The 19,970-nt window shown below is 38.4% G+C and overlaps 1 protein-coding gene across 1 annotated transcript; it reads right to left on the reverse strand.

The window, feature by feature from the left end:
- Positions 1-396: 396 nt before the first annotated feature.
- Positions 397-14,267, reverse strand: cacng8a (calcium channel, voltage-dependent, gamma subunit 8a). The gene is made up of 5 exons (XM_017481038.3): positions 14,077-14,267; positions 11,411-11,638; positions 10,376-10,459; positions 10,060-10,200; positions 397-1,943 (listed from the first exon to the last, which is right to left on the reverse strand). The coding sequence occupies exons 1-5, from the start codon at positions 14,105-14,107 to the stop codon at positions 1,150-1,152; spliced, it is 1,278 nt and encodes a 425-aa protein (XP_017336527.1). The 5' UTR covers positions 14,108-14,267; the 3' UTR covers positions 397-1,149.
- Between the last annotated feature and the right edge of the window lie 5,703 nt (positions 14,268-19,970).

A 19,970-nucleotide genomic window follows, 5' to 3' on the forward strand; every position in this document is an offset into this window, starting at 1 on the left:
TAGTTTTATTTGTCAAAAAAAAAAAGTATCACACATATTCATATAGTTTTTTGTCTTTTCTGGTGAGGTTTTATAGGTATAAGTATTGCTCCTCTGGCAAAAGTCATTTCACATTTCACACTCTGTCTTTACTTTAGTCCTTTCTGAAAATTCAGTTTTGTGGTAAAACAGTCCATCAAACTTCTCAGCCCACTGCAAAAATATTAAGGAGACTAATTTTAGTAATTTAAACAAACATATCTAACTATTAATACACATACAATTACAATAAAGGAAATTTCACAAGTCTAAGTACCGTCTTTGAGAAGTGACATAATAATAATAATAATAATAATAATAATAATAATAATAATAATAATAATAATAATAATAATAATAATAATAGTAATATGGAGATGATCATTGCTGATGATGCCAATAATGTCACAAAACCTCACAAATATGCACTTGCTTGACACTGAATGACATTATAAAATATTGTCAGTATGTGCAACAAAGAAAAATCACAGTTTAGTTCATATACTAAAATGGAAATAAAATAAATAAATAATTAAATAAACAATTTCATAACAAAGTGAATTCCAGTAACCCAAACATTAACATCTACAATAATAAGAGTGACTGTATTGGAATGCTAAATAAGTAACAGGCATAAACCTGATGATAAAGCACTGGACTCAAAAGAGACCAAAGTAAGACCACCATCACACACATCAAGTATTTTGACATGAATCAATAAAAGTGCGAATGTAACTCTATTTATGACTAAAGTCACCATGTTTGAAAACAGATATGGAGAGAGAAAAGGAGGATGATTGACTTATCTCTCTCTTCTCAGTGTCCTCTGAGTCATCCTCCTTTTCTCTGATTCTCAGCCCTCTCTCTCTCTCTCGTCTCTCTACCTCCCACGCTTCCTCTTCCTAACCCTCCTTGCCTGTCTCAGTTCAGATTATCATGCTTCCTCTTCCATCTCTCCTAGTCTTTCTCTCTTTCTGTATATCTCTCTCTCTTTGAGACCCAATCCCCTCAACCCCCCCACAAAAAATCACTGTCTTGTTCATCATGTTGGATGAAACAGCTGATGAAGCAACCACTCTCTCTTTCCCACCTCTTTCCCTTCCTAACTCCCCCCCTTTTCTGAATCCCGCATTACACAGGGGTTGTTCTCCTGTTGAGAGTATTGGTGTTGCTGCTATCACCTTTCCCCAGCCGATCAAGTGTTCCGAGCCCCCTATCCCTCTCCATAGTTGCCGTATTCCCAGCTGTGAGTGAGGATGGCTGCACTCCAGGTCCGGAGGAAGACGAGGCATTAGCTGACGAAGCCAGGTTTGATTTGGAAAGTGATGGCAATGTCCCAGTCATGAGTGTCCCTGCTCCTCCTTCCTTTGTCGGGAAGTAGTTGTGAAGCTGGTAGAGAGAAGCACGGTCCACTGTTCCGTACATGGGTGGCTTGCCTTCCCTGCCCAGTGTGTACATGGAGATGTCCCCAACTCCTCCTCCTCCTCCTCCTGAATGCGTGTGTGGGTTTGGCAACGTAGCCACTGAGAATGGTGGTGGGCCAGTTGCCAGTGGTGGGCTGAAGTTCTTGACACCAAGGCCGGGAGGTGAGGGGTCGCATGAACGTGGTGGCTCAGCTGTAGAGCGTGAACTGGAGCGTGAAGAACGGCGGCCCCTGCGGAAACGGTAAGAGGGTAGCCGCAGCACAGCTGATGTAGTGCTGTGGAAGAGGTCAGCACGTGAGCGGCAACGCAGCTCCTTGTTGCGCTCGATATAGATGTTAACGGCTAGCACACCCACCACCTCAGCTAGGATGAATGACAGGCCACCAAAGTAAAAAGACCAGCCATAGGAGTAGTGCCACTTCTTGTCTTCATCCTTCTTTGGTGAGATGTCACTCAGTGCCGCAGAGATGTACACGATCACACCAATGATGTTACTCAGGCCTAGTTACATTTAAACAAAAAAATGACTGTTAATATACAGAATATTAGCTATCCTGCTGAAGAAAACCACAGAGGTGTATTAATAGAGTGTGATTACACTGTAAATTATGTAACATTCTATTAGGAATGCAAATGACGCACTGTAAATAATGTCATTCTACATCACCATCAGCAGATTTATGTACCATTTGTAAGCATTTCATAGAGAAATCTCACCTCTACATCAGTACAACTGATTGTTCTTTTGTTCAACAGTTTTTTTATTCAAAGGGTTAAAGATGGGCAGGATTCATACAGTAATAATTCAGCTCATGATGTTTAAAGAAAGAAGGGTTGCATGTATGATCCCAAGAACATCATACCCACAGTGAAGTATGCAGGTGGGAGCATTGTGATATGGAGCTGATTCTCTACAAACAGTATTAGGGTCATGTCATTGAAGGAAACAGGAATGTAGCAATGCATACCAGGAAACAAGCCATTCAGAGGGACCCTCGTCACCTTGAGGAATTTAAGACGATTTGCCAAAAGGAACAGACAAAAAAAATTAAACCAAAAGCTAATTGCAGCATTAGTACTTTGCAGCAAATTCGTGGGTCTGAATACTTTTTACCTATCAATTTTGTTTTTTAAATGTATTGTTTTATGCTATAATACATACGGTATAATACATGCATTTTTTGTTCATATTTATAAGTCAAAGACATTATGTGTGTAAATTTGAAGTTGATATACGCACTGGAAGTGTCTGAATACTTACAGTATTTCCCCTCTGTATTTCCAATGCAATCAAGCAAGAGGTTTAAAAAATGTTGAATTATTAATGCCAGTGTTTGGGATGCATTCGGTTGCATTTGGATGTATTCGGGATCTTTCAAAATGATGGAAGGTCCTTACCATTAATTCTAGAAATCGTACTCTGTATTTGCTTCTGAAACCTTTACAAAGTGTCACATTCCCAAATTCAATATAATACTTTTATTCAGCATTATAACATGGATCATTTCGGTTGAGCCACATTCAAAGCTGTTGTAAAATCCTCAATATACACACACCTGTGACCACATCACAATAATTGAATTCTGTATTAATGTACCAGGTTTTAAAAAATAAATAAATAAAAAATCACTAGTGGAAACTAGATGATTTTCTAAATCTCAGACATGCTGTGCTGCTTACACTACACAACTTGTATCACTTGAAATCTGTAGTTTTGTGGATGTAGCAGTGCAAGCAACACAAGCGAGTGATCCCAGGTGAAGCGTGCCTGATCCTCAAATCCTGCTTTCTCAAAAAACAAAATAAAACAAAAAAGACATGGGAGCTATCTATCATGTATATATGTTTTCTCCCCAATTTTGTCATCTGCCTATTCCCATGTACCAGCCAGCTCTCCCTTATCATACAACAACTACTCGCCATAGAGGATGAAGGCACATGTTTCCAGCCAACAGTATCTTTGCGAACTACTGCTCATGCTGCGTCACAGGTCAGCATAACTCATTTGTAGGTATGTGCTATCTGCATTCATCCACATTCATGAGCTCAGAGACACCCACGAATGGCTAGTGTCATTGACAGCAGAGAGAGTATGCCATCATTCCCACCCAGAGCATAGCCAATTTTTTGCTCCCTTGGCTCCTGGACACAGATGACTCTGCCATCATCAGGATGTATACATGTGATCTTCTGATCATAGGGTTAGGGTTAGCAAAAAGATAACACGATAACACTCCACTCATCTTCAGTAATATCTTAACAAGGTCCTTTCTATGGGTGTATCTTTTAGTGTACAAAAATAATTTGACAGAGATATGATATAGAAAAGCACATCCATTACATAAAAATAGCATTACAAAATTTAGTAGTGTTAACACTGCATGTTAATGCGCAAAAGCATAGATTTTATCTAGCCATGGTCTCATGGTCCCTAACCATGTCATTTCTTATCACCCAAGACTTAAAGCTATATTTTACTTATGGGGCACCTCATGGCCCAAGCAGTGCTGAAGTATTACAACCGGGTATACTGGCAAAGGAGGCACGTCATGCATGAGAGGGAAAAAAAAGGGTAAATGAACCACCAACAAAACAGACACTGTGTATACACTCATAGCACATCATGTCTCAGGGTATAACAGTGTCCATTAAGGAGGTACAGCAATTCCTGCAGTTGACCAATTTCCACCAAAGGATCACAAGGCAAGTCAGCACCATTATTGCTCTCTTGACAGTGACTCTTAAGTACTCTGGAAAGATTTTGTGTCAAAGGGACCTGAGGAGACTTTCACTGACTTAATTAGTGCAGCAGAGCTCCAACACTGATATACTGATCCATTCCTGACATTTTTCTTTCAGAAGAAGTCACCTCTGATGTGTTGTGTCTAACATGGTTATGTAATCTCAACAGCAAAGGGATCCAGCTCTGTCTGGTTGCCTTAATTTCCAAAGCCAAACTATCTGACTCCAGATATTATGATGTTGGAGGATGTAGACAACTGGGAGCCCCTTGTGATCAGTTTTGCACTAGAGAAGCATCTCCAAAGGAGTTTCGAAGGAGCCCTAGATGAGTGACAAGCAAACTGATTTTCTATTTTTAAAAAAATTCTATTGGTTTTCTAAGGCCTTCTATCTCATATTGATTTATGAATCCATCATCCATGATCCATATCATGTTCTACCACTTTTGAAGACTGCTGAAGACATTGTGTCAGCCTGAAGAGTCCATTCCACATCCCAGACTTGAAAAGCTTTCATCCAGAGTTCAATGGCTATGTGGAGAGGGTGACAGGGCAAATTGCTTACTTTTGTTGGCCAAGTCTGATCACCTCCCAAAGCAGAGAGAAGACACCCACTGTTCATCTTCTGGAAAGCTCAGTCTTCGGTTGATTGTACCACTTAATTTTCTTAAATGTGTCATCTATCCTCATAATAGTTGTTCTAAGCATTCTGCAGGATGGTTCATCACCATCAGCCCTGAGTGTCAAACTATTGTATCTATGGCCTAAATTCCAAACCAACTATTATGTTCCATGTGTTCTTGTTTTTACCCATAGTGTAAATATTATCTTTGGCATTACATCAACTGTTTGTTATGTTCATACTGAGTTTACTCCTGTTACTAAACCACGTTATTGCATCCTAACTCCACATCTCTATCTGAACTGTGAAAGAAATGCAAGCTTTCTTTGCTATAATATAATGAACAGTCTTTTATATTGGCATCATTTAAACCAGTGGTCACCACCACTATTCCTGGAGATCTACCGTCCTGAAGAGTTTAGCTTCAAAGCATAATGGTGCCCACCTGACCATCTAATTATTGCCTTAAGAAGCACTTGATCAACTCAAACAGGTGTGTTAGATTTTGGCTGGAGATGAAACCTGCAGGTAGATCTAAAAAAGACAGCTGGTGACCATTGGTTTAAACAGTTAAAAATGAGTACTTATTTACCCAGAGCAGAGTATAATGTAAGAAAAAGCTGACCAACAATAATGCATATCTGCTCTTATCATTTTTTTATTTTTTATTTTTTAGAAAGGTTGCTCCATTTGGGCTACCTGCAGTAGCAGCTGGTATCTTTGAAAAATAGGGGAAGCACAGGTGTGTTATTGAAGTATACAGTATATCTGTGTGTGTTCTGTTGATCTTCTCTTCTGTTTAATTCTCGGTCTCTAAGCATCACAAATTTTTTCCAAATCAGGTTGAGAAAATTTGTAGTGTTTGCAAGCTAAGCTGATAACTAACTCAATTTCACTGAAGAAGGTAGTGACAGCTACACTCTAAAAAACACTGCTTACACATTTCGGGCTAATTCCGATAGTTAGCACAGTATGGAAAATGCTAATAAAAACAAAGAGGAATAATTTGTAAATTTAATGTTTTTTGAAGGTACACATTTATTTTGAAATTGATGCATGTACCACATTCCAAAAAAGTTGGGACAGGGTTAAAATTAGGACTAATAGCGGTGTGACAAGTTGAAATAAGAAGGTGATGTGAAACAGGTGAGACAATCGTCTAATCATAGTATATAAGGAGCCTCCAAAAAAGGCCTAGTCCTTCAAGAGCAAGGATAGGTCAAGACTCGGCAATCTGCCGACAGATGCGTCAGCAAATAATCCCACACTTTGAGTTCAACATTCCCCAAAGACAAATCGGTAGGATTTTGAGCATTTCACCTTCTACAGTGCACAATATAATTAAAAGATTCAAGGAATCCAGTCAAAGAGGAAAAGGACCATCCAAGCTGTTATCAGCGTCAGGTCCAAAAGCCAGCATCTGTCATGGTATGGGGGCGTGCAGTGCCCATGGCATGGGTAACTTGCACATCTGTGAGGACACCATTAATGCACAAAGATTTGTACACATTTTGGAGCAAGATGTGCTTCCATCCAGAGCAGGACAATGCCAAACCACATTCTGCCCAGATTACAAGCTCATGGTTGCGTAAGCAGAGAGTGCAGGTGGTAGCATGGCCTGTCTACAGTCCTGACCTGTCTCCGATTGATAATGTGTGGCCATTATGAAGCACAAAATAAGGCAACGAAGACCCTGTACAGTTGCGCAACTGAAGGAATGCATAATAGAGGACTGGGGAAACTTTCTGCTAAACTTAATCAACTGGTGTCTTCAGTGCCAAATGCTTAATAAGTGTTATTGAAAGAAAAGGTGATGTTACACAGTGGTAAGCAGTCGACTGTCCAACTTTTTTGGAGTGTGTTGCAGTCATCAGATTTGAAATGTATATTTTAGAAAATGAATTAAATTCAAAGTAAAACATCAAATAATGTGTTAATAATGTGTTTTCAATATAGTACAGGGTGAATAAAATTTTCAAATGACTCTTTTTGGGTTTTTTTTTTTTTTTTGCATTTTCCATACTGTCCCAACTTATTCAGAATTGGGATTGTATATACATGTACTTACTACTGTTTTTCTACCACCATAATGCGCACACAACTGTAGTGATGTAATTGTGACACCTATTTCCAAATGGTCTATGGATGCTTGAGATGGGGGATGGGAAACTTTGACTGATTACGTGAACACAAGAAGGTGTTCAGAAATGTATTGCTAGAGCTGCTAAAGTATGTATGCAATGGATAAAAATCTTATAGTAGGGAAAATAAGTATTGGATGGCTTAAAAAATTTTCAGTAAATATATTTCCATTGAGGCTATTCACATGAAATTTTCACCAGACATCAGTATTAACTCAAGAAAGCCAGAAATATAAAGAATTCACAACATTAACATCCGTAAATAAGGTTATGTGTAATATAGTGGAATGACACAGGACAAAAGTATTGAACGCACTAACTGAAATTTATTTAATATTTAGAGGAGAAGATTTTATTTGTAATGACAGCTTCAAGCTGTATGAAGAAATTAATCGGCCTCAGTTTTCAGGTGTGATTTTGGTCTATTCTTCTAAACATATTGTCTTTAAATCTTGTTCAATAGGATTCTAGTCAGGTGATTGACTGGGCCATTCTAACGCCCTGATTTTTTTTCTCTGAAGCTAATTAAGAGTTTCCTTTGCTGTATGCTTTGGATTGTTGTCCTGCTGGAAGATCCACCCACGTCTCATCTTCATCATCCTGATGGATGGCAGTAGATTCTTCTCAAAAATCTCCCGGTAAAGGGCTCCATTCATTGTTAATTCAATTATTTACATTTACATTTATGGCATTTGGCAGACACCCTTATCCAGAGCAACTTACATTTAACTGAGCAATTGAGGGTTAAGGGCCTTGCCCAAGGGCCCAACAGTGGTAGATTGACAGTGCTGGGGCTTGAACTCCTGACCTTCTGATCAGTAACTTTTAACCACTCAGCCACCACTGCCCAATTATATGAAGTCTGCCAGTACCATGCGATGAAAACCAGCCCCACACCATGATGTTCCACCTCCAAACTTTATGTTGCTATAGTGTTTTAAGGGTGATGTGCAGTGCCATTTCGTCTCCAAACATGGTGTTTAGTATGACAGCCAAAAAGTTAAATTTTGCTCTCGTCTGACCAGACAACACTCCTCCCAGTATTTCATAGGCTTGTTCAAATGATTTGTACCAAACTTTAAACAAGCTTTGACATGCCTTATCTTTAGTAATGGAGTCTTGTGAGGTGAGCGTGAGCAGTGGAGTGTGTTGCCTATTGTTTTCACTGTGACGATGGTACCTGCTCTTTCTGAGTGGTCCTTGGCTCTTGGGCTACTCTTCTGACTATTCTTCTGACTTCCTGGTCAGAAATCTTGTGAGGAGCTCCTGTGCGTGGCTGGTTGATGATGGAGTGATGTTGCTTCCACTTGCGGACAATGGCCCCAATGGTGCTTACTGGAAGATTCAGAAGTTTTGAAATACGTCTCTATCCGATTCCATCAATATGTTTTGCAAACATAAGGTTGCGAAGATCTTGGGAGATCTCTTTGCTTTTACCCATCATGTGATGTTTCTTGTGTGACACCTTGGTAATAAAAATACTTTTTATAGACCATCAATTTACTAACCCAGCTGATATTAATTTGCACAGATAGGGGGTATAATTACTTATGGATTTCAGCTGGTTCCTTGCCTTACCTTGACTTGGACAACTGCTTTTTCATAGCATGTTGAATATTTTTTTCCTGTGTCATTCCACTTTATTACACATAATTTCATTTATGGACTTTAATGCTGTGAACTTTAAGATGTTGTTCTTTATATTTTCAGATTTCTTGAGTTAATATTCATATCTGGTGAACATTTCATCTGAATTGCCTCATTGGAAATATATTTACAGAAACAAATGTTGACGCATCCAATACTTATTTCCCACACTATATACTAATAATCTGAAAAAGCAAGAAATGCTCGTGTACATGACATTAATTGTGTGACATGTAAACAGCTTCAGCTTAATTGATATTATGTTTGCTTCACAGGTGTTATATATGTAGACTTTGAAGTAAATGACTCAAATAAGTCATATACTTCAGAGGAAAACGTCAGATTTTGATCAAACCAGACGTTTAAAACATCCAAAAACCTGAATAACCAATTTACAATCCAGTGGGCATTACAAACAAGTAAGCCAAAACTAGCAAAGATAGCAGTGCATTTAATGCCATGTAAAATGTTATCACACATTTTTGCTTTTTCTAGTGTACAGTAATGGTGTTATGGATAAATTTATCCATAAATGGTTTTATGCATAAATACGAACCTTGTTTCTCCAAATAAATGTAACAGTCTTTTCATGTGAAAACCATTACCTCCACCTGAGGTGAATTCAAACAGTCTGTGCTGAGTTGATTTGACCCAAGGAGCTGGGCTGAGGTGAGGTGGCGGGGCGGGGCGGGGCGGGGCGGGGCGGGGAAGGGGTGCATTGATTCAGCTCATGACTGAAAATGACCCAGCCACTAACCCAGCGGTTGGGTTACACAAAACTGAAAAAATAACCCAATTAAATGACCCAAAAATCTCCACCCAGCATTTAGGCAAAAAAAATTACCCAGCATTTTTTAGAGTGTAGATATCTAGACCTATAATTGAACAAAAAACTAAGGCAAATAACCAAAGTTAACTTTACACTTACACTTTATTTACAATATTTACCAATTACAATGATAAACTAACAAACTATACTACTTTACTAGTTCAATGACATTTCTCCCAAACATTATATGAAGAAGCTGGGCAACCAATTGGGAAAAGCAAAGAACGCAATGTCCAAAACCATTAAGACCATTTTTTCTGTGGAAAACCCACCTGCCCATTCACTCATTGAGTGAAGCTGTGCCTCTGGGCAGAGCCCATCATGTTGTCCAATAAACATGAATGTTTTCTCCCACAGTGTAAATTAATCTGCCATAGGACCCCGTAGATGCTGTGCTTCACTGGCGTTCTTTGGGCAGTGTCTTAGGGGCTTTAAAAGAGATTTTCATGCACTATCCACCGAAAACAGTTTGCATTAAATAAATGAACCACGTGATATTACAGTGAGATATTTGATCATTTGATTTTCAAAATACTGAATTTCACCAAGAATTTGGCTGCATTTTAATGGCATTTTTAACAGGAGGCTGGGCGTGTACAGTAGTACCATGTAGTCAATCGCAATCGCTTCTGCCTACCTGCTACCACAAACAGAATGCCTGCTCCCAGGATAATGTGTCTCTTGCTCTTGTAGAACCGACTGGATGCCACACATACCCCACCTAGCAGCAACAGTATAGCACTGAGAATGGGGAATATACTGGAGGCCCTGACTACACCTGGTAACATAAGAGGAAAGGAAAGAACAGAATTAGAGTAAAAATGAGAATAGAGCGGATGCAGGATGTGAAACACATCATTGAAACTTTTGTTTATGCACTCTTATTGTACAGCACACAATTTATAGCACAAAATCTCAGTTTATAGACTGGCCCACAAACACATGCAACTCACGTAAGAGGTATTCTGCAGCATCCTGGTCATAATCAGCATCCTCTGGGAAATGGTTGATCTGGGAGCACATGCCTCTTTTCAACCCTGAGAGAGAGAAAAGAATTAAGCGAAAAGCTTAATTCTCTGTGGTAAAGTGACAAAAACTAATCATGTTTACATTATTATAATGTAAACATGTATATTTAATATATATTATAACACATTTATTATAAGGATCAGAGCCATATGCAGCTTCCTAATTATTTCTACTCTAATGACTTAACAATACTATTGTCCTCTAAGTCTCTTGAAGATTCTTTTGGCCACTTTCGAATCCGTGCTTTATGCTTTCAAAACTAGACAGCCCAACGATAGCAGAGGATTCAGAGCAGCAGACTGAGTGATATTCCTTAGCTTACATTACTGTTTTTGTCTCATGTACAGTAATTATGAAAAAAACAAAGCAAGCATTTAAGGACACCTTTAACCTGTAATAACCCATCACATAATCACAGCCACTGGCATTGACTCAAGGAATAATAGAAAATACCAGCATCTAGGGAGATGACCAGATGATTATTATTAATATGTTAAAATATGTTCATAACAAAACTTTTAAAAACTTTTTAAGTTAAAGGATGATTTACACCATAGCTGCCTTTTAAAAATGTACATTTTAATATGAACATCTTTCTCCAGCTGTGGCATAAACTCAGTAACTACCAGTTGCATAAAATTCAGTGCAAGCTATGCATAAGCTTGTGTTTGGCATAAAAGAAATATTTGCTTTGTTACACAATGCCGACAGAATGCATAGAATATCAGACACATTTTAAATTTGCTATGCTGTGCTCTCATAGACCATAACGCAGGTATACACAATGTATCATGCATATTGTTGCATGCATATTGTTCAGCCTCAAAACCACACTTTAAACTCAGTGTTACCAGATCTAGGAGATCTCTCTCTCTCTCTCTCTCTCTCTCTCTCTCTCTCTCTCTCTCTCTCTCTCTCTGTTCTACACATATATGCATACAAAGATGCATATAATGTACCTTCAAGGCAGCAGATCCTCCAGAGGCCAGAGTGGGTGAGGGCTCCAGGGTCTTTCTTGTCCTTGTTGTGGGGGTCGTCCTGAGTGGAGTTGGCAGTGCTGTTGCAGATAAAGGCACGTGCGTACAGCCAATAGTCTGTGCCGATGGCCACTGTCATCAGGGCAAATGCAGCAAAGGCCCCCACAGTGGTGAGAAGCACCTGTATGCCCCTCTCACACCATACCATTGCTGTCAGAGTGGAAAAAATTTTAGGTTAGATCCAAAGCTGAAGGTAGAACTACGGAGGTTACCAAAAACACTTTGTGGGCAAAAATTCCAACAGAAGGAAACATAAAATGATCTGTAATTGTAAGAAAATGAATGATCTATCAACAGTATACAATATTCCACAGTATTGATGTATGTAATTAAGGTCAAAATATTACCAGAATAAAGGTGTATATAAAGGGTAGGGCAAGTAAAAATATTTACTTGCCCTAAGAAATTTATGCAGATAAATTTATGCAGAGAAGTGGTTAGAAGTTTAGTTATTCCGTGTACAGAATTGACAAATGTCATGACTGTTGAAGCCTTTCAGGTGATTTTACTTCCAATTTTTGCATATCTTTGATTAATGAAGCCTGACTGGATAACGTTGGCTTGGATTTAATACTTAATTCATTAACAGGTGGATTTGGCCAAGTTTGGCCAAGTTTCCATCCGATTAACAAAATTAATAAAATCTTTTCTAATGTGTTTTAGTGTGGATAGGAAGTTATATAATAACCTAAAAAACATGCAATGAATAGCCTGTCTGCCCAAAACTCCAGGGCAGCTTTTGACAGTGATAGTGACTTGTACTGAGCTGATAAAATTCACATATACAAATTTAAAATATTGACACTAAACATTAGTATGAGGTTTCAATACAATTGTGAAAATCAACATTATTTGCTATTTTTATTGCTATTATGTATACCATTTTACTTACTCTACTTGTTATGATTAATGTTGATATTGGTTTTGTTTATTAAACTGCAAATCAAGTTTTTTTTGTTTTTTTTAAGTTAGTCAACGGTATGCTAAAATTGGCAAGCACATTGTCCAGACGTTACAACAAAGATGTAACTGATGAATAAGGTCCTGGACCTATCAGTGGAGTTTGCACATTTTACAATCAGATTTTATGTAACAAATAACAAAGATCTTATTTTCATTGTTTTCAGGAAATTTCATTTATAAATTTATGGAAACTACAACGGTGTAATTGAGGGCCTGAATAGCAATACACTCATTTGAAATATAGTATAAACAATGCTAATCTACAGGTTGTAAAAGCAGTGTAGGTGTAATTCAATCACATAAGTAAATCACATAAATATGTAAATGTAAATTACATACATTCATTTAATTAACAGATTAGTCTTGCTTACACCAGAAGGCCATGATAGCTGTTGTCTTTTTTTTAAATGTAATTTTGCCTTAACAGCATTTCATCAACAAAATAATGCAAAAAAAAAAAAAACACTAGCAGCATCTGCCATGCAGACTTGAGGCACCCCAGTGAAACTACTTTGCATACTTTTAACACTCAACCATGCTGCCAATTATTACTATTTTCTTTTAAGTAAAATCAGCAATCAGACCAATAGATGATCAGCTTGCTATACATTTGCAATTCTAATGTCACAGATATACAGTAAATATAAATGCAGGTATATTTCTTCTTTTTCTTCTTCTTCTTCTTCTGTGTAACCTTGTTATCTTTTGCTGACACTACCCTAACAGCTCTTCTTGAATTTTGAAACGATTCTCTAATGAGCTTTAAATGCATTCAATTTGAGACTGCTTCATAAGCTGATTGCAATGACGTCTAAATGTTGGATAATCAAACAACCTTAACTAATCATAGTACTGGAATGCTTCTACTCATGCACTCATGTCTCTTAAACTATTGGTTTCTAGAACCCATCAAAAGTGTCTAAAAAATCTCATCTTATAAAAGACATATATTTAAAAGGAAAAAGTTTTGAAGACAAAAAAATTATTAAATAATGTACGATAGTGGTAGTCAGTTAACAATGACATAGCCTTTATGTTGAATAAACTTTGAATCTGTCAAAATCCCAATTTCCCAAAGAGAAAAATCCCAAAGGAATTTTCAAAGCTGTTATTCATATATCAATATGAGTATGGTATAATGTCTAAACCTAATGGCATAACTGAATTAAATAATGATATAGGCTGTGTTAACTAAGACATTGATTTCAGGTAACATAACGCTATCAAAGATATTCACTCTTTTCTGCAATACAAGGGATTCACTTGCACTTCAGATGTTATTTCACATTTAATAACATTTCACAATGCACCTGAAATGACCATGTAGAGGTTTTTTTTTTTTGTTTTTTTTTAGAATGCTTGGTTATTATCAATGTCAGGATCATAAAACAACATCTGAAGAAACCTAACACCTGAATATTTAAAGAAGAGGAAGAACATTTGGAGCTCGATCACCAATTTAGGACATATATATTGGCACATTTGTAGACAGAACCCCATACACATACACAGTTTAGAATATTTACCATGCCTACAGCTTGACCAAAGCTCATTGGCCAAAGCTTAAATAAATTTTTAAAAAATGACATTAAAGTGAATGCTTTTGTATGTATATGTGTGGTTACCTGGAGGAATGTGTCTTCCCTTGCCATCCATTCCTGCAGCACTCTAGTCCTTATCACAGAAGAATATACCGCCCAATCTGTCCAAGCAGCATCCATCGACTGTTCTCCCTCTCTTACCCTCTGTCTCTCTTCCTGTCTCTCTCTCACACGCATTCTCCCTCCCTCTCTTGCGCTCTTTCTTTCTCCCCTGTTTTCTTGCCTGTGGGTGGGAGTAAATTTTCTGTTTTGTTTCTTTTGTCTTCTTAGAAGGATATCATGGAAACAATTCTAATATATTTCCTGAAATTATTTGATCAATATTAAATTGAGACAACCAAAGACAAAGAATGCAACACACTTTTAGGATCCACCTAAATTTAAACAAAGTCAAGCTTGTGCATCTTGAAGGCTAAAAGAAACAAGAGAATCAGTTATGTCTCTACACATTCACAAAGGAGAGAGGAGTGTATAAAAAAGAGAAAAGGGATAAAGAGAGTGTGCGCCATACTGTCACCATGGCAACAGTGCATTCTAAAGTCGAGAACAGCACAGGATGGTTTGTGTGTGTGTGTGTGTGTGTGTGTGTGTGTGTGTGTGTGTGTGTGTGTGTGTGTGTACATGTGTTGTGTAGGGGAGTTGATAGTGGAAACTGAAGAGGAGGGGCATGTTCAGCAAAGCATAATTGCTCATTTGAAAAACCTTAACCATGTTCAGAATAGTGGTCTTCGGTTCTGTTGAAAATTAAATATGACAAATGCATGTATAGTGACAGCACCTGATAGGCATGGCATATCAGTATATCACTATGTGTGGACAAAAAACGGCCAGTTAAATTACCTTAAAGAAGCAACCAGCATTATCATTAGTTCAACAATTAATGAAGGTCTCTCAAACCTTTGGAAAATATTAATCCTTTAGCTGAGTGCAGTCTGCTAAATATATCATATGTCAATTGGAGCACTGTTCAAACTGTACTCATAGACAGACCGAGAGAGAGACCGAGAGAGAGAGAGAGAGAGAGAGAGAGAGAGAACAAAACTCTGTGCGTGCAAATGAGGCCGGAAATAAGAACTAATATGTGTAATGAGTGACAGAGACCTCTGGTGGCAGAATATGGGAATGTGAAGTGTGGCCGTGACAACGTCCCCTGCTCTAGAACCTTAATCCTCGAGCACCTTATTTAAACAACTGGAGGCTGAGTGAATGAGGTAATCAGTATTCATAATAAAATTTAAATATTCAGATATACTCAGTAAAAAAATTAAGTAAAGAAACCTAAAAACTGCTAAATTGATAAGTATTTACTTATTTATTTAGATCTATCTATCTATCAATCTCTCTCTCTCTCTCTCTCTCTCTCTCTCTCTCTCTCTCTCTATATATATATATATATATATATATATATATATATATATATATATATATATATATATATATATATATATATATATATATATATATTAGGGCTAGTATTTAATTTCTGGAGAGCTCAAATTAAAAATGCTAAACAAGGTACATCTGTATTAATTTCAAATCCAGCTATGTCCACTTGTATGCATGCACAATAAATACAATATCTCTGACTTTGTGCTCACAGCTAAAACAACATATCAAAAACTGCCTACCTCAAAGCTAAGAGAAGCTTTGAGGTGAAAAGGAAGGTTGTTAGGAGGGAAAAATTGGAGAAGGTTCTAAAAAAGATTTTCAAAGCTATGACCCTTCCTAGGACCTCTGTGAAATCCATTATAACAAAGTGGGAAAAATATACCGCAAACAAGATGAGGCCATCTTTCCAAATTTAGGACCTGGGCAAGAAGGACACTTGTCAGCTACAGTGAGGAAAAAAAGTATTTGATCCCCTGCTGATTTTGTACGTTTGCCCACTGACAAAGAAATGATCATTCTATAATTTTAATGGTAGATTTATTTGAACAGTGAGAGACAGAATAACAACAAAAAAAATCCAGAAAAACGCATGTCAAAAATGTTATAAATTGATTTGCATTTTAATGAGGGAAATATGTATTTGACCCCTCTGCAAAACATGACTTAGTACTTGGTGGCAAAACCCTTGTTGGCAATCACAGAGGTCAGACGTTTCTTGTAGTTGGCCACCAGGTTTGCACACATCTCAGGAGGGATTTTGTCCCTCTCCTCTTTGCAGATCTTCTCCAAGTCATTAAGGTTTCGAGGCTGACGTTTGGCAACTCGAACCTTCAGCTCCCTCCACAGATTTTCTATGGGATTAAGGTCTGGAGACTGGCTAGGCCACTCCAGAACCTTAATGTGCTTCTTCTTGAGCCACTCCTTTGTTGCCTTGGCCGTGTGTTTTGGGTCATTGTCATGCTGGAATACCCATCCACGATCCATTTTCAATGCCATGGCTGAGGGAAGGAGGTTCTCACCCAAAATTTGATGGTACATGGCCCCATCCATCGTCCCTTTGATGCGGTGAAGTTGTCCTGTCCCCTTAGCAAAGCATAATGTTTCCACCTCCATGTTTGACGGTGGGGATGGTGTTCTTGGGGTCATAGGCAGCATTCCTCCTCCTCCAAACACGGCGAGTTGAGTTGATGCCAAAGAGCTCCATTTTGGTCTCATCTGACCACAACATTTTCTCCCAGTTGTCCTCTGAATCATTCAGATGTTCATTGGCAAACTTCAGCGGGCATGTATATGTGCTTTCTTGAGCAGGGGGACCTTGCGCGCGCTGCAAGATTTCAGTCCTTCACGGCATAGTGTGTTACCAATTGTTTTCTTGGTGACTATGGTCCCAGCTGCCTTGAGATCATTGACAAGATCCTCCCGTGTAGTTCTGGGCTGACTCCTCACTGTTCTCATGATCATTGCAACTCCACGAGGTGAGATCTTGCATGGCGCCCCAGGCCGAGGGAGATCGACAGTTCTTTTGTTCTTCTTCCATTTGCGAATAATCGCACCAACTGTTGTCACCTTCTCACCAAGCTGCTTGGCAATGGTCTTGTAGCCCATTCCAGACTTGTGTAGGTCTACAGTCTTGTCCCTGACATCCTTGGAGAGCTCTTTGGTCTTGGCCATGGTGGAGAGTTTGGAATCTGATTGATTGATTGCTTCTGTGGACAGGTGTCTTTTATACAGGTAACAAACTGAGATTAGGAGCCTCCCTTTAAGAGTGTGCTCCTAATCTCAGCTCGTTACCTGTATAAAAGACACCTGGGAGCCAGAAATCTTTCTGATTAAGAGGGGGTCAAATACTTATTTCCCTCATTAAAATGCAAATCAATTTATAACATTTTTGACATGCGTTTTTCTGGATTTTTTTGTTGTTATTCTATCTCTCACTGTTCAAATAAACCTACCATTAAAATTATAGACTGATCATTTCTTCGTCAGTGGGCAAACGTACAAAATCAGCAGGGGATCAAATACTTCTTTCCCTCACTGTAAGTCTCCAAGAGGCCAGCTAAAAGAGTGAAGGTGTTTACTGCCTGAAATAACTCATTGGCTTGTGCAGACATCAACAATATAATCAGCTCTTCACAGATTTAGGCTCTATGGGAGAGTGGCCAGAAAGAAACCACTTCTGAGAATGGCTACCATAAAGGCACACCTGGAATATACTAGACACCATGTGACAAAATCTGAGAGCTATTAGAAAAAGATTTTAAGCAAGGGTTAAGGGCCTTGCTCAAGAGCCCAACAGTGGCAACTTGGCAGAGCTGGGGCTTGAACCCCTGACTTTCAGTTCAGTAACCCAGAGCCTTAACTGCCAAGACCACTCAAGGGCTGCCCGGATGTGCTCCAGCCCTAGACAGTTCACACAGAAAGTGTGTCCGTCCTCCCCCATGATGAAATGGGAGCAAGTCGTAACACACTTCCTGAATTCTCTCTTACTCATACTTTTCTCTTTTTTTAAAGGGACAGAAAAGTAAAGAGTTTGTTTCAAATGATAGAGAGAAAATGAAGAATCTTTTTGTGAGTGTTACACAAATGACCGACATGCAATCTCGCTGAAAATAATAAGGCTGACGGTGTGGTACACAAGCTTCACATACCGACAACGTGCAAGGGTGCTTCCCACAGCGTGGAGCTCACACAACGTCTTGCTTGTCTTGCTTTCTTTTTTCCCAATTCTCTTTTTTTCTCTTTCTTTTTTCACTTCCTGGCGGAAAATTCCTCTTCATTTTCCTTCACTGATGTTGTTTTGTGAAAATATTACTGCTGGAATGACATGGGGCCCCTTTCAGGACGTTTCTGAGTATCATGTCATTGCAAGTCGTCCATTGTCATTGCGCTTGGCACATTTTGAGACATTGCTGTGGAATAAAGTTTGTCAGCCCTCTGAGGCCCCACTAATGGCCTGGGGTCCCAAGCAGTTGCCTGTTTTGCTTGATCACAAGCTGCACCCCTGCTTGTTATCTTAATTTTAGGTTGTTATTTATTTTGTATCTTTCCTTTCATGTTACACACTACACAGACTCAACTGAATTTCCAAGTCCAAAATGTCTGAGTCCATGTCAAGTTCGAGTACAAATTTACCCGAGTGCGTGACAATTCCGAGTTTGTTCATAATTGGACTTGAGTCTGGTAACTGGGATCAAGTACCCCAACTGTAGTAGGTACTAACCAGTGCATACTGGGAACTCCCCACAAGACCTGCCATTTTGAAGCTGCTCTGACCCAGTTGTCTAGCCATCACAATAATTATATAGCCATCACAAAATAATTTCAGATATAAAAAAAAATTTAATTAATAAATGTATCCATAATGGGCAAGCCAGAGGCAATGGGGGCAAGGACAAACTCCCTGAGATGACATGAGGAACCTGAAACCTTGAGAGGAACCACACTCAAAAGTTAACCCATCCTCATCTGGGTAAAACCGGATAGTGGGATTATAAAATTATTTCTCTTCTAACTGTATACCATATGGTCAAAAAGTGCAATTCTGTAAACACAAACATATTAGCAACTTATGAGTATGAGCATCAGCCTCATTCCTGACTGCATTATAGTTATAACTTAAAGTCTATTGTACAGAAATGAAGGTATGAACTGTTCAATGATGGAGACTTGAGTGCAAAGTGTTCTTATCAATTGTTAAGAAGAGAGAGAGAGAGAGAGAGAGAGAGATCTGCTCGATCTGAAAACACCAAAGCAGATGCCCTTTTCCTTTCTGAGAAAAATCATCTTAGAGCCAATCATTCCAGAGTCTCAAAAGAGATAAATTAAGTGATATCACATGACAGATAGATCAAGAGATTGCACAAACATGACTGAAACAATCTACATCACCACAAAGTCCTGCTACTAAAACACATTAACCACATTAATGTTAGCATGGTGTGCATAAATCCTTTCAGTTGAACCAAGACAAGTACTGATGGCGTTCCATGCTAACCAACATCCATTTGTGGATGAATTTGACACAATGTTAAACCAGTAAGTCCATGCCCTGTTGAGTATTGGACTTTTCAGTGTTGTCCAATTGATGTTAACTACATCATGATCATCTAGCCTTGAACTGACAGTTGTGTATATAATGGGCTACTGATAAGACATTACCTTAAAAATATTGGATGTGGCTAGATTTGTATGGGGCCATCATATGGCATTAGCAAATCTATTTATATTGAAGAACAAGGCAATTTTTCTTAAAAGACTTCAAAGAAATTGCAGGATTCATCCATTTTGACAGTTTTACATTTGGACAATTTTACATTTGGACAGTTTTTAGGACTGTATGCCCATTGATGGCCCCTGGCCAAGATCGCAGAGATATACTAATATGACAGAATATATAATCCATTGTGGTGGAAAGTAATATATTGTTACTGTTACTCATTATGACCTGAATCAGAGGAAAGTTTCATTACATTTCAGTTGAATTGCATAGCTAATATTATAAAAGTGTGTTCAAATTTGTCCTGTTGGTT

This window comes from Ictalurus punctatus, chromosome 12 (assembly GCF_001660625.3).
Source record: "Ictalurus punctatus breed USDA103 chromosome 12, Coco_2.0, whole genome shotgun sequence".
NCBI classification, from domain to species: domain Eukaryota; kingdom Metazoa; phylum Chordata; class Actinopteri; order Siluriformes; family Ictaluridae; genus Ictalurus; species Ictalurus punctatus.